Source organism: Acartia tonsa, chromosome 2 (genome assembly GCF_053477335.1).
Source record: "Acartia tonsa isolate MP-2025a chromosome 2, ASM5347733v1, whole genome shotgun sequence".
NCBI lineage: Eukaryota > Metazoa > Arthropoda > Copepoda > Calanoida > Acartiidae > Acartia > Acartia tonsa.
The window spans coordinates 59,109,423-59,125,643 of NC_137261.1; the positions used below are offsets into that span (position 1 = coordinate 59,109,423).

Consider the following 16,221-nt stretch of genomic DNA (forward strand, 5'->3'; position numbering starts at 1 on the left):
TATTGTTGCAAAAATCGTCATACAAAAGTAAGCTTATGAGGTTTACGAGATTCTGTTAAAATATTTAGATTCTTACCCAATTGTCTTATGAATCGGTATTCGTGAAAAAATTCTGCTTAATTAAATAATAAGTGCATAATTCTTCGATATGCAGTTTAACAGGGAACAATTGTAGACAATTTATTTATTGATCTGTTCGTTCATCCAGTTGAAGGGGAGATGGGTACCCTTATTTTAGCCAGTTGCGAATATCACTTTATTAAGTATATAAAAATCTGGTGTAACATCCGGCGGGGCTAGCCTTTACCAAATATGACTTAATCCTGCGGGGATAGTCAGTAACAAATATAATTGAACCCTCTAAGGCTAGCGTATAACAAATACAAATACTAGCCTTTACCAAAACTAACTTAAACCTGCGGGGCTAGCCTGTGTCAAATATAACTTAATCCTGCGTGGCTAACCTGTAACAAAGATACCTTAACCCTATGGGGCTAGCCTGTAACAAATATAACTTAACCCTATGGGGCTAGCCTGTAACAAATATAACTTAACCCTATGGGACTAGCCTGTAACAAATATAACTTAACCCTATGGGGCTAGCCTGTAACAAATTAACTTAGCCCTATGGGGCTAGCCTGTATAAAATATAACTTAACCCTATGGGGCTAGCCTGTATAAAATATAACTTAACCCTATGGGGCTAGTTAGTAACAAATATAAATTAACCCTATGGGACTAACCTGTAACAAATATACCTTAACCCTGCGGGGCTAGCCTGTAACAAATATAGCTTAAACCTGCAGGGTTAATATGTAACAAGCGACCTTAAGGGAAAAGACAATAGACAACCAACAATGAAAATACAATCAAATCCAAACAAAATTATCCACTTTTACGCAAATAGTTAAAATTTTTGTGTAAACGAATGAAAGTTTTTTAATTTTCTACACTCCTAATATATACTTAATTTACAAGAATGACAACATTAATAAAAGCAAAGCTCCAATATCAGAAAGTATGACAAACCATATCCATTTTAGATAGTCAAAACAGAAAAATTTGCAAATAGAAACGAATTTGTACCAAATTTTGTTGCAAAATTGAGTAAACATTTTTTATCAAAACATCTATAAACTTTTAAGATTTGATTAGATACGATTCACTTAGACCATTCCAAAATCAGATAAAAAAGTAATCATACAAAAAGTTCAAAATATTTGCAAAGTTTTCCAGGACGTAGACTACATGGCAATGATTATAATTACTGCGCTTCCTTTAAGCTTTTTTAACTGTTTAAGAATTTTGCAAAGTTTCAAATCAATAAGACGGTTCGAACATGTATGAATTAACGAAAAGAGCAGACTATAATGGACGGACGGACAAATATAATTATAAAGCAAGTAATTAAATTAAATACAAATTATATATACTATCAAGTTTATTATGTTAAAATACATAAAATTTTAAAATTTAGACATACATTGGTTTGTTACTGTATCCCTCGAGAATATTAGCAAGATTATAAGCTTCATAGTCAAACTTTTTGTTATAGAACATGGGTCCAGTCCAAGGGAAGTCATTGTAAGTATGGCCCCACTTGCCACCCCATCCTCCCCATCCCCAACGGCCTCCATAGGTGTAGGGACCATGACGGGCAAGGTTGACAAGAGACTGGAATCCTCGGCCATAGTAGCCATCAATGCCAGACACAAGGGGTTGGTAGCCACCGCCATAACCGCCATAGCCTCCATAACCGCCTTTGTAGCCACTGTCATCAGCTCCTCTCTTCTTGCGGTATCCTCCTTTTCTGCCACCATAAACTGAGCCATAGGACTTGTCGCCATATCCATAGCCGCTGGACCCTCCATAGCTGCCGGCACCGTAGGATGAACTGCCATAGCCGCTATCCCCATATCCGCCATAGCCTGAAGCCCCGTAGGATGAACTGCCATAGCCGCTATCCCCATATCCGCCATAGCCTGAAGCCCCGTAGGATCCAGAATCACCATAGCCGTATCCACCATAGGAACCACCCTTTCCATAGGAATCACCATAGCCGCCATAATCACCATTACCGCCATAGCTGCCATAACCACCATTACCGCCATAGCTGCCATAACCACCATTACCGCCATAGCTGCCATAACCACCATTACCGCCATAGCTGCCATAACCACCATTACCGCCATAGCTGCCATAACCACCATTACCGCCATAGCTGCCATAACCACCATTACCGCCATGGCTGCCATCCCCATAGCCATATCCACCATAGGATCCACCCTTGTCATAGGAATCACCATAGCTGCCATAATCACCATAACCACCGCCGGATTTATAACCTTCATAGCCCTTGCCGTAGTAAGATCCATAATTGCCGGAACCTCTGCCATAGTCATAGCTGCCACCGCTGCTATAGCCACCGCCGCTGCTACCACCACCTTCGTAGCCACCATAAGTGCTTCTCTTCTTGCGCATCTTCTGTGCCAAGGTCTTGTACTTGCCGTTGCCAGCATTACCGTACAGTGAGAAGCCATACTGTTTCCAGAGAGAGTTGCTGGGGGTACGCAGGGCTTTGTACTGCGCGTACATACCCTTGTCCAACAAGTACTTCAGGTAAGCTGAAATAAAATAATAGTAACTGTATCATAGATTTTAAATAAACAGGTTGTAAATCTCCATTTTAAATCAATGGTGGAAAAGTTTATACATCTATCAATTAAGTTTGAGTATGATACAAAGTTTAAGCTAATAATAAACTAACAAAACTTTAGGTACCAGTAGAATTTTAAGTCCATTGTACATTCCCCGAATAAAATTTATACATTTATGACAGTTGCATAACAAAAACGCTTAGATCTAATGTAAAGTGCAAAATCTATCAAAAGCTTAATATTTTTTAAATGTGCTATTCGTACAGACTTAATCAATTCTAGAATGGGTATAAGTATACAAATATTAAGCTTTAGACATAAAGCCTAACACATACTCTGATTTTAAAGTAGATTTGATCATGCACCAATATACTTAAATATTTTTAAAAAGTTCTACCCTCCCACAAAATAATTAAAAACCTTCCAAGGACCTATGAGAAGCTACCCTATAAAGGAGAACCACATATGTTCAGCGGTAAGCGAGATCCTTAGGTACAAACATACAAACATCCTTTTACTTTATTATAAGGATTGCAGAGGAAATGAAATGGTCGCGATTATACGCAATACAGAGTGGGTGACGCAATTTAAAAATTGCGTAAATCCTACCGCAATATGAAATCTAGGAAAAGTAACAAGATAAATTTGATTATGAAAATTACAGCTTTCCTCTCGTATTGCGTATGATCGCGAAATCTTGCATTTAATATGCAACCATCTCAGAAAATATATGTACTTACGGTGGTATTTATCTAGCACAGGTTTGACCGGCTTGAAGTTGAAACCATACATAGCCTGACCGCCCAGCCATGCCTTATACCTCTCTCCATTCAGGGGGTCATAGTATTTCTAGAAAAAAAGATTAAATTTATTAAAAGCTAAAAAAAAACTTATCTATAACCTCCTTAATTTGAATGTCTAAACAAAATTAATAAATTATTACAAATTACCACGCTTTCATTTTTAGGATTTAATTATAGAAATGCTTTGCTAATAATAACTTGCATGGTTGTCCTAGGAATCATATTCAAAAAATAAGATAAAAAAGAATTTCATAAGAAAGGTTAAAATAACCTTTTTCTAAATAAATTTAAGGACTTTCTGGTAACCATTACAGAGTTAAAATTCGTACACAACGAAGCATCATTCAAAGTTTGAAATCGAAAGGACAATATAGCCATTAAATTAACAAAAGAGCTAACCGTTGCGTAGAGACAACAAGACTGTATCCTAATTATAGAAAAGTAAAGCTTCGGAAAAATTGCGTAGGTTCTGAAGACAACTGGAGTAGTTATTGCTTCGCTACTAGAAAAGAAATAAACTTACCATCTTAGCGTAGTAGGGATCCTGTCCGGCCATGCCGAATCCGGTGGTCTCATACTGGTAGGTGGGTGCGGCCCCATAGTAGGTCCCCTGCTCGGGCTTGGGTCCGTACTTAAGATGAACGCTTCTCTTCTTGCGTTTACCTAACAAAAACATGAATTTAATGTACGTAGATATATATTAAAAGAAAAATACGCAATTTAGGTTGCTAACAACTCATCACATTAATTAGTCAGTTTATTCATCCAGTAATAGGGGGAAAAATTTGGTTAAGGGGGGTACATAAGGGGATCATTTTTAGGCAAGATAAAAGAATTATTTTATTAGAGTACATATGTGAATCAAAAAAAATCTATTGAAAATACGTATTTAGAAAACAAAGAAAATGTCCATTAAAAGCCATAAAACTGAAACAAAAGCAAAGAGTGACAAAAACTAGTATTACGTAATTTGTAGTAAATTAATGAACGTATATATTTTAATAAAACTTTTTAAAATCCATTTAAAAGAAGCTAGATAAGTTTTGTAACGTTTACTCATTAATCTAAAACTAGGATACAACACATCAGATAAATTTGAAAACATAAAAAATCTGAAAACCAAAATAAATTAAACTTACGGATTATAAAACAATATATAAAAGCTACGCGACATAATTAAGGCTTAATCATTTAAGTAATTTAATACAAAATTTGAAGCAGATATTACGATACAAACTTGTCTAAATAAAAGGCCTTCAGTTACAGTTTAAAAGGACCAAACATAATGTAGAAAAACTTTACATTATTTAAATATACATATATGATAATAAAATATTATTTTCAAACATTAAAAATAACTTTTTAAAAAACTACAGATTAATAAAGTATTATAAACTTTATAAAAATTTAAACTTAATAAAACTAAAAGAGAAAGAATATACAATCAAAGAACTTACCACCACCGGAAGCAGCAGACCTAACACAATACGGCAGCGCCGCAACTAGGAGAAGGCAAAACACCTTCATCCTTATGAGTATACAGTTAAAACCAAACTGAATTAATTGTATCTTTTGACCTCTGAGGTCCACAACATTCTATCCTTCTAATTTGATTTTTATAACTGGTTCTTTTTTTGTAAACAATTACAATTTTTTGTACTTAAAATAATTTATTTATATTAATTAAAATTACAAAAAAATTATTTCATTAGAAAAATACCATTTATATTATAAAAAAAAACATAATAATGTGTAAAGCTTGTTACTAAAAATGTACTTTCTAGTTGACATTAGTTGTCGCTATTTCTTGTTGAGTAATTAAAAATTTAAGCTTAACCAATACATTTAAGTGCGTCAATACAATAAATAATAAGTATAGATGTATAATCCAAACAACTACCTGGCCCAAGTGGTGGAGAATTTTTTCGTCTGCTAGCAAATTTCTTTTGTAGGGAATTGGCTAAGTTTATATTTCCGACGCTATTAGCTGAGTTACAATAACTCATTTCCCCTCTATTCTTTTACTTTAATGTCTGTACGTACAACCTTGACAAGTTATGGGAAACAAATTCAATTTCTTATTTTTGATAGTTTAAAAGAAAATGAGTTATTAAGCAAACAAAATTTAACATAAATGGATATTTAAATCCCAAGGTATTAAATGATCGAGCGATAGCTCATCATTTAATACCAAAATTTTCGATTATTGTCCAGATGCAATTTAATGGAAACCACCGGTTATTTTGATAAGTTTTTTTATGTTTAATAATTAATGCATGTTACTTTTACCATGTCAATGTTTTTCGTCCAATTTGTTAAACTATCTTTTATGGATTATGGTTGTTTGTTATCCTTGTTAAACTTGCAAATATGAAGTTATATATATGTAGAAGAGGAGTGTTTGAGAAAGAAAAAAGAGATAGAGAGAGAAAAAGAAAGAAAGAGAGAGAGTAGTGAAGATAGAGAGAGAGAGAGAGAGAGAGAGAGAGAGAGAGAGAGAGAAAGAGAGAGAGAAAGAGAGAGAGAAAGAGAGAGAGAGAGAGAGAGAGAGAGAGAGAGAGAGAGAGAGAGAGAGAGAGAGAGAGGAGGAAGAATGTAAAAGAGAGAGAGAGACAGAGAGTGAGATAGATAGATAGATAGAGAGAGAGAAAGAGAGGGGGAAAGATAGAGAGAGAGAGAGGGAGAGAGTGAAAGAGAAAGAGAGAGGGAGTAAGAGAAAGAGAGAGAGAGAAAGAGTGAGAGAGAGCGAGGGAAAGAGTGAGAGAGAACGAGAGAGAAAAAAGAAAGAGAGAAATAGAGAGAGATTGAGAGAGAGAGGGCGAATGTAAAAGAGATAGCTAATTTCAATCTATTCAAAAATTAGTTCCAGACGACACACAAACATGAAAAATACCGATATTAATCATAAATAGATAGATAGATAGGTCGATTGAAAAACATGTAAAATACCGATATTTTAATAAATATATATAGATATTACAAACAGATAGATGAATTTATAAATCGATAAATACCGATATTAATCATTAGTAGGTAGATAGATAGATAGGTTAATATATAAATAGATAGATGTACAGATTAATAGCTAGATGGATTTGTAGATAATCATAATCATACATGAACAAGGATGACAACATCCATAAAAGCAAAGCTCTGAAACGGTATGACAAACGGACATTAACACTTGTATAATGTCAGAACTGAATAATCAGAATGCGAATGTATAAGAGTCAAAGCAAAAATGTAAGTAAATTTGTTGAAAGACGTCGAAGCTTTTTATTTTTAAGATAAAATGAGGGTTTTCTAAGGTATGAGGGGGGTAACCTAATGTATTTTGAACAATTGTGGGGGTTAAAAACAGGGTTTACATTTTGAGGGGGGCTAACAGCCCTTTAAACCCCCCACCCCCCCATTGGACACCTATCTTGTACACGCCTCTAAATGCAGTAATGAATGTTAAGAATATTGCTGTAGCTATCAAAACTTATTTTCTGCCTCTAAATACCATGAACATTTTATATTCATTTACACTGGGTTAAAGTTGCATAAATACAGTCGGAAAGTCATGGAAAAATAGGTTAGAACCATCGTTATAAAATTCTATATCCTTCGATCAAACAACTTTGTTTCCATCTGAGAGTCCTAATTATGCATGGCAATGAGTTGCATCTGATTTTGGCCAAGGCATTCCCCTTACTCTAACTAGTAAAGTACCACATATAACATAGCAGCAGGAGGAACCATTTTTAACATCATTAGATATGACGCGGTGTTAGGCCGAGATTCAAACCTAGCACCTAAAAACGACAATGATATAATATTATTCTATGTCGAGTCTAAGCAGCCAAATCGAAGTTACCTTGACTAAAATAATTTTCTGGCTATTTTATCCATCCATACCTCCAGCCCCCTAGTACCCCCTCCATCCATACCTCCAGCCCCCTAGTACCCCCTCCATCCAAGTTCAAGGCTATTAGCCGTGGCTACACACCAGTGTGGCAGATGTTTTTAAAAGACAGCGAATTTTTAGAAATAGTTGGATTTCTTAAGTATTAAAATCCCTTTAAAAAATATTTCAAATAATATTTCAAACAAAAATGCACAAGGATGACAACATCCATAAGAAGCGAAGCAAAAAAAATCAAAGAATAACATTGTATCTTTTAATGCATGAACGACAGACAGACGGACAAAATAATGTATAGATAAGATTAGCAAATGTCATCCTTAATAGAAGCCTAGAAAACATACTTGAAAATATGAATTTAATCTTTTGTATTTTATGCTAAATTGTCTGAAAGCCAAATTTTAAGCTAATGAATAATGTGTAAGTGCCATTACCAATCTAATATTCTTCGCTAGCAGAGGATAGATTAGTAACCAATATTTTGTAGAATATTTATATGTTTATAATCTAATATTCTTCACTAGCATAGGATAGATTAGTAACCAATATTTTGTAGAATATTTATATGTTTATAATCTAATGTTCTACTCTAGCATGGGATAGAATAGTAACCAATATTTTGTAGAATATTTATATATTTATAATCTAATGTTCTACTCTAGCATGGGATAGAGTAGTAAGAAATATTTTGTAGAATATTTATATATTTATAATCTAATATTCTTCGCTAGCAGAGGATAGATTAGTAACCAATATTTTTTAGAATATTTATATATTTATAATCTAATGTTCTACTCTAGCATGGGATAGAGTAGTAAGAAATATTTTGTAGAATATTTATATATTTATAATCTAATATTCTTCGCTAGCAGAGGATAGATTAGTAACCAATATTTTGTAGAATATTTATAATCTAATATTTTTCACTTGCATAGGATAGATTAGTAACCAATATTTTGTAGAATATTTATAATATAATATTCTACTACTTGGCCCAAGTGGTGGAGACCCGTCTGTGTTTATATTTGTGATGCTATTAGTTCATTTTTAAGACCCAATACAAAATCTGGACAGGCTATTTGCCCTAAAGGCTCATGTCCCATATATTTTCTTTTACTTTAATGATAATACAAAACATTGACTATTGAAACCTGCACCCAACGTAGGTGCAGTCATTTCCAGAGTTCACGGTAAATCCAGGTTCAATTTGGGGCCCATGTCTACAATATCTATCTATCTATCCATATGTCTATCTTTCTATCTATCTATCTGTGGATATGTATGTATATCTTTCCTTTCCTAATCTATCTATTTATCTACCCCTTGTATATTAAGTTACAAAATAGTTACATTTTGCAGTCTTCTTTGACATAATATGCAAACAAGGATGACAACATCCATAAGTAGTGAAGCTCAAAAATTATGGATAGACATCCATAAAAAAATGAAATATAGAGCAGTGTAAAAAAAAATATTAAACTAAAAAAAAAATGCTGGCCATGACACTTTAACATCAGGTTCAACAACCTCTAGGATAACTAAGGAGAGCCAAATCTCTTCTCTTCTGTCTAAACCCCCGGAATATTTGGTTAAGTAACACCCATTAGACAACCAACTTTTTGATTTCAAGACCTTTGTCTGGAAGTTCTAACTGTGGATAATGATGAATTGCGACTATTTTGGGCCAAGGCCTTCCACCTAGTCTGACTATTAATGTCGCGCATCTGACATAGCAGCAGTAGGAATCATTGAAGACTGCTACCTGAAGTTTTTTTAACCATGTTATCATATTCGTTGCTTTTAAACAAGGGGTGCTTTTGTTGAATTGAATTGAACTAGAAGTGTGCAAAGTGTTGCACAAATAATTTTGATTGGCAGATGAGGTATTTTTATTTATCATCATTAGGGATGTACATCTATTTATCGTCCATTGTCTTATCCCTCAGGATCCCTGAGAAAAAACTCTCTCTTTCTTTGAATACCATTACCACTCGTCCCTCTTTTGTGTTCAATAATCAACACCAAAACTAATTTTAATTTATCAAGCTTTCACTGGGTAACCTTTTTAACTATGCAACAGTAACACAAAGTTTTAAGATTTGATCCTATATCTTTAACTAGCGGCTCCACCCCTAGAGGCCTCAATGGGCCCTAAAGGAGGGGGGGGGGGGGGTAGACCCCAGCACACTTTCAATTGTAGTTAAATAAAACATAATTTTTTTTTAATTGGGGGGGGGGAGTTTTATTTTTTTCTTGGGGTGATTTCTCTTGGTAGGTTGGTGGTACCCTCCTCCAAAAGAGGTATAAACCTTCCAAGTATCTATTAGAAGCTACACTACTAAGGAAATTCATATCGGTTCAGCGGTTACAGAGATCCTTCGGTACAGACACACACACACACACACACACACACACAGAGATCCTGTTACTTTTATATAAGGATACTAGCGGTTGCGATTTTTTTCTTCATATAATTAAAATAACCTAAAACCATCCCGGGACCTATAAGAAGCTTCATTCTAAAAAGGAACCATATCGGTTCAGCGGTTAGCGAGATCCTTTGCTACAGACAAAAAAAGCTTACTACTTTATAAAATAGGATAATAGTAACAGGATGTATATCTGTCTGTCTTTCTGTGTGTTTGTAACAAAAGATATCGTTAACAGCTTGGCCAATTTTTCTCTTACTTTAAGCGAAGCTTCTTATGAGTCAAAGGAATTAAATAGAAAAAAAATATTTTTTATTAAAACCTAAAATTAATATGAATTTTTTAATATTAATCATTTCTTGAAATAAAAAACACACATAAATTTTCAAACTCTTACTACACATACACGCACACAGATACACAAACTAACACAGACATACATACACACACACACAAACACACACACACACACACACGAAAACACGCTAAACTTAAATTTTGTGCATCCAGAAAAAAATGGAAGGATAAATAAATAGACAAGTTAACGTTTTTATTTTATTTTCATTCAACCTAAAAACTAAAGAGGTGTGTTGTTTAAGATCTCACCAACCTATGGACCGATTGAGTTATCCATATTAGGAACGCTTCATATAACTTTTCATCGCCATTAATTAATAACAACATGGATTGGAGAACTCAATCGGTTAATATTAAGCTACAGACTAAAAGCCTTACTAGTTTATTTAACCAGTGTACAATCATTTCAACCAACAATTTAATATAAAAAGATTGAGATGTGTGCACAGGTTTTTGTCAGGGGTAAGGTGTATTTCCTGTGGAGCTTAAAAAGGGGAAGACAGGCCCTCCAAATTTTAATTTTTAGACGGGTGATGTAACCCCCTTCTGCACGCTTATTACTAGGTTTATCTGTTTTCTTATCATTGGGGGTATACATACATTTATTGCATATTGTCTTATCCCTTAAAACCCTTGTCCTACGCATTTAAGTAAAAGAATAGAGTGGGAACGTGGTATATGTAACTTTACCTATGGGGTGGGTGGGGCCCTGTGCCGACTTTCAATTGGGTCTTTGGATATCAGCTAATAGCGGCGAAAATATTAACACAGCCAAATCGCTACAATAGAGAAGAACGCAATTTTCTAGCAGACGAAAAAGGTCCCCTTTACTGGAACCAGGTGGCTATCTGGATTTTGAATCTCTTTATACATTTGTATTTTGTATTCTACACCAAAATATTTTTGTTTTTTTACCTGTTCGTTTAACCGTAGCAAGAGAAACTTCTTAGGTGGGCTGCTTCACCATCTTTTATACACACCTTAGCTGTAGTCCAGGCACGTAATACAAGGTATGTTCATACAATAATCATAAAATTTATTAAGCATTACATTAGCGAATTTAAATTTGCCATAAGAATTGTTTCCATAGACTAATTACTTTTTCTTGAAGTAGTTGTTTCGCACATTAGTAGAGTAAGGGGGGCACTGTGTTCCTGAAATCCCGAAAAATGACAAAAAATCATAGAGAGTGTATAAGTTAAAATTTTGATGAAATTTTCTTTAAATAGCAATAAGTATACATATATCTTTTTTAAAATGGTAAAAAATACTTATAATAGGGGTTTTACACAAGGGGCGTCAACGGGGGGTGTAAAGCTAGTCTAATAAGCACATTTCAGAAGCTGTAACTTCCTTTGTTTTTGAGCTACATTGACGGGAATTATATCAAAATATATTGTACAACCCAAATAACAATGTTTATTAACCCTTAATAGTCTGGGGGGGGGGGGGAGGGTTGCCCCCCCTAGGGTTGCCACCCCTTCTGGTATTTTCTGTCTCATTTTCTGTGTGTGAATGATAGAGAGCTATAACTGAGTGACTTGTTTTAAATGGGTATGACACATAACTGAAAGCTGAATATCTCTATCCTGGCGGGCACAGGATGCCAGGATACCTTGCATATTATACAGGTAAAAAACAAAAATATTTTTTTTATGACTTAAACTTAGCATTTCATCTTACCAAAATACTAAAATATCCTATATTACTACATCCGAATATGAAATATAGGTGTATATTTAAGCAAGGAGGGAGGGATCAATAAGCTGTTTATAATACTAGTCCACAAAGTTTTATAATAGTGTTTTCTTATTTGTAGGCACAACAACTTTTTGGACTTTTATTGAATCTGATTGGTTGGTTTATTAGTTGAGTGTCCAAACATTTCAACAACTAAATGTAATTTATAGAATACACAATGGGCAATTTTGTGTATTAGCATTGGGGATGTACATTAATTTATCTGCCATTGTCTTATCCCTTTAGATCATAGATATGTAAGACTTTGATTTTTATTTTCATTTTACTATAAAGAAAACATTTTCTATCTTATTCAACATAAATTCTACTCTGTTCTTTGTTGATAAGTATGAAAGAACCTTTTGTGAAAGGTTGCTCAATAAAAGGGCAAAGGGAGTAGATAATGTTAAACATATAAAATCAGAAAAATTTTTGTTGATCAAGGAAAACACATATAAAATTTTAGGCTTCTAGCTTTAATGGGATCTAAGATTGATATAAATCGAGCAAACCCCTCCCTCCCCCCCCCCCCCCCAATAAGAGGTTTTGATAGTTCAGATAAGAGCTAAGACATTAGGAGATAATCTTTTATTTCATTTTAAAACTTTTCTTTACTTTAAGTTTAATTGAATATGTGTTTTAAATAATAAGAAAAATATATTACTTTTATGCCTTAAAAAATTGTTATTTTTTGGTTGACCCTAGTTACTTAAGAGCTTAAAAAAACAAACTTCGCGAGATTTCGGAAGATTAGGCTAAAGTTCTATGATATTGTACATAGTTCTAATTTACTCATACGAGAGGATTTTATTGCCATCCTTTGCCATTTTTAGTTCTGGAACCAAACGTAAAATTTTCATTTTAAGAAAATTGTTTATCTTACAAGAAACGGGTATGTCTAGAAAAGTATCTACAATTACAACAAAAAATGGAGATTTGACTTCTTTTAAAAGCTAAACATTTAAAGCATTGTATATCGAATCCAAAAATGTATAATACTTAACAATAGCTTTAAAAATAAACCGTCCACACGGATTTGAAATGTAGTTTAGTTGACCGAAAAAAACAGTTGTCTACTATGATGAAAAGGAACTTAATTCGAAACCTCTAGTATAATTATACATACAATTCTTATTTTTCATAGTAAAGAGTTAATTCTTTCGGTTTTATTTCCAAAAACTTGTGTATATTACTAAACAATTGTTTAAAAGTGTATTTTCCAAAATGTAAAAATCGATTTTTTGTCACTTCAGGAACATAGTGGGGGGGGGGTACAGAAAAATGGCCGAAAACCAGCCATTAAATCAGAAAAATAAAAACCTAAAACGTTCCCAGGAGCTACATAAAACTTCCTTAGAATAGAGAATTGAATTAGTTAAGCATGGGTTAGCGAGATCAGACAGAAAATTCTTACTGGTTAATATGACAAAGATCAAAGTGTGTTATAAATCAGCCATGAGACGTCATAAAAAGAGGGATTATCCATATCTTTTTTGGGGTTTTCTTTTCCACTTCTCCTCTCATCTCCCTCATTTTTATGACGTCACATGGGTGATTTTTAACACACTTGATTAATATTGTTGCTCCGCGTAGAGGAAAATAAATGTCGCTATAAATGATGGGTACTCTGGTTATTTTGTCAGCACACCCTCCCAACTTTTCTTCTGCCCTAAATTGATACCTTTATCTTCTCCCTACATTTTAGTTAACATTCAAAACAGCTAAAAAAAAACGTCTAATTATAATTGGATTAAAGCTTAAGTCGATATTTTGTGATGAAAACTGATAGAGAGGGGACATTGGACTGTAAATAACTTTACCATTATAAAAAAAGCTACTGTTTTACAAATGTTTTCAATGTATGTTAAAAAGGGGCAAGAGAAGTGTGTGCGTGCGTATATCCTAAAAGATCTCTTAAACGGTTGGATCGATCATTTTACAGCTATAAAGAATATCTTAATCGTCTTTATTCCTAGAATTTTCTAATAAACGCTAGTTTTTTTTATAAAAAATTGTTAGTTTCCTATGGACATGATCTACTTTCCCCTCTCTCGCCTCGCCGTATTTCATCCTAACAGATACAACTTTATTTTGGGGGTGTTCTAGCATTTCGACAAATTACAGATACATAATATTTAGCGAAAACGATAGTTAAATCCATGGCTAGTGCAGTAACAATTACCAAAAGAAGAATTATAACAGTAGTTCAACTTAAAGTAATATTAATTTAGTTTTAGAAAATGACAACAAATGACATATGGGAAGCTACATTGTAAAGAAGAAGAATATCGGTCTGCGGATAGCGAGATCCTTTTGTACAAACAGACACAAAAAGATCCTGTCACTTTAGTATATAAATGATTTACAATAACCTTGTGTGATTTTTCACCAATGTAAAAAATCTACAGTTTGAACCGAACATCTTATTTTGTATCGCTCAGAAGAAATTTGTACAAAATTGATCAATTTTAACATTACATATTGTAGGGGGAGAAAATTCCAAAGTAGGATCAAAATGTATATAGAATACGTGGATATTATGACAGGGGAAATTTTGTCTTAAATTTAGCTTGCTAATATGGACCTCATTTATTGGTCAGTTCGTTCATCTAGTAGAAGATGAGGTGATGGGGTAAAGGTGGTGGATATAATTATTTTAGCCGGCTGCGAGTATTACATTATTACAGTAGATGAAAATCTGGTGCAACATCCAGGTAATACTATATCGATTGTAGGATCAGGAACATGATACAGGAATTTTTAGTAGTAGTGAAGCTGTTCTTTAATTAGGATTGGTCCGTACGTCCATTTAAAACATGCTAATTTTAAACTTTAAATATCCTATGCATCTGATTTTCATAATAATGAATTCTTAACGTACAATATTATAAGCGAGGCATCTCTATAATCAAATCCTAAAATAATAAGAATGTCCTTAAACATTGTCCTAGATTTACGTCCAATTTTGTTAAAACTTATACTTATATACACTTTTGCATATTCAGTTCTGACACTCTACAAGTTTTGATGTTCGTTTGTCCCACCGTTTCAGAGCTTCACTTTTATGGCTGTTGTCAACCTTGTTAGTAGTAGGTAAGGGTAATTTAGGGCAATTCTAATAAATCTTTATGGGTTGATTCAAACTTCTTAACTACTAATGTTAATCTATGTACAGAAGGGGTGATTTTCTTTATCTTCATTGGGGATGTACGTACATATATAAATTTATCGTCCATTGTCTTATCCTTTAAGATCCCTGTAACAAATAACCCATTCTTTATATCTATCTATCTGCAACTATCTATTTAATTTTCACTGTTATGTATCTATCTATTTGGAGATTTCTTAGGTAGGGAGGGGACATTAGCCGGTAATTTACACTGGTAGCCAAAGTTTTATAACCATGTCATCATTGGTTAACTCCAAACTATTCAACCAATAATTTTCTTTATCTCCAACACATTGGGGATGTATAACAATTCATCGTCCATTGTCTTATCCCTTAAGATCCCTGGTGGTTTCTTAAAGCAACAACAACCCTTAAATTCTCTCAGACATCTCTATTATTTTATTGGTCTGTAGCGTAGCAACTCTACATAGGTTTCCCTGCCATTTGAACATGAAAGGATGGAACATTGGACTGTAAATTATACAGGTATGCGAAGTTTTATAATCTCAAAATTATGAAATTTGATATCAAAATGTCCAAAAATGATAACCAATAACTTAAATCCATAGAATGGGTATGAGTTTGCTGGTGTTTAGTATGATGGTATCCTAGTAAGATAATTTTGTCAGTACCTTAAAATCTCAATAACTACTGAACTGATGGGATGGTTTTAGGCTATTTTTCTTATCTTCGAATAGAGAGCACTAGTTGCAAGGGGCACCGTCGCTACTATTAGAATAAAATAGGAGCTTATTGTATTATTTTAATGTTTATAGCTGCGCTATTAATGCAAAGTATACAACCTTGTATATTTAATACACTAAAATATTTGTGGATAAAATATTTTTCTTGGCAGATATCAAGAAAAGAGGGTGGCGGTGTTTAGGCAGTACAGCAGAATAGGTATTTATCGCATCGTATTATAGACAGCTTTCCGCGGATATTAAAATAAAAAATTACAGATTTAAACCAGTTTTGAGTATCGGCCCCTTAGTTTTGATTTTAAGATGTTTCTTTAGTATTCGTGAGAAATTGTCGGCAAAAGGATGCAATACATGATTTTTCAATATGGCTGCAGAGAACCGTTTCTTTGTCTGTCCGTTAAGATCTCGCTGTGAAATCAACCGGTTAAGTTCTCCATTTTTGGCAGGTTTTCAAC

General features: G+C 33.6%; 1 protein-coding gene across 1 annotated transcript; it reads right to left on the reverse strand.

Annotated features, from left to right (window-relative positions):
* Positions 1-1,423: 1,423 nt before the first annotated feature.
* Positions 1,424-5,223, reverse strand: LOC145312254 (uncharacterized). Its single transcript, XM_080151485.1, has 4 exons — positions 4,918-5,223; positions 3,984-4,123; positions 3,398-3,506; positions 1,424-2,624 (listed from the first exon to the last, which is right to left on the reverse strand). Exons 1-4 carry the CDS (start codon positions 4,985-4,987, stop codon positions 1,474-1,476), a joined length of 1,470 nt encoding a protein of 489 aa, XP_080007611.1. The 5' UTR covers positions 4,988-5,223; the 3' UTR covers positions 1,424-1,473.
* Between the last annotated feature and the right edge of the window lie 10,998 nt (positions 5,224-16,221).

Coding starts and splice junctions, on each gene's coding strand:
- LOC145312254 (XM_080151485.1), bottom strand. CDS start 4,987: ATGAAGGTGTTTTGCCTTCTCCTAGTTGCGGCGCTGCCGTATTGTGTT. Junction 4,124..4,917: donor GTCTGCTGCTTCCGGTGGTG/GTAAGTTCTTTG, acceptor TGTTTTTGTTAG/GTAAACGCAAGAAGAGAAGC. Junction 3,507..3,983: donor ATCCCTACTACGCTAAGATG/GTAAGTTTATTT, acceptor CTTTTTTTCTAG/AAATACTATGACCCCCTGAA.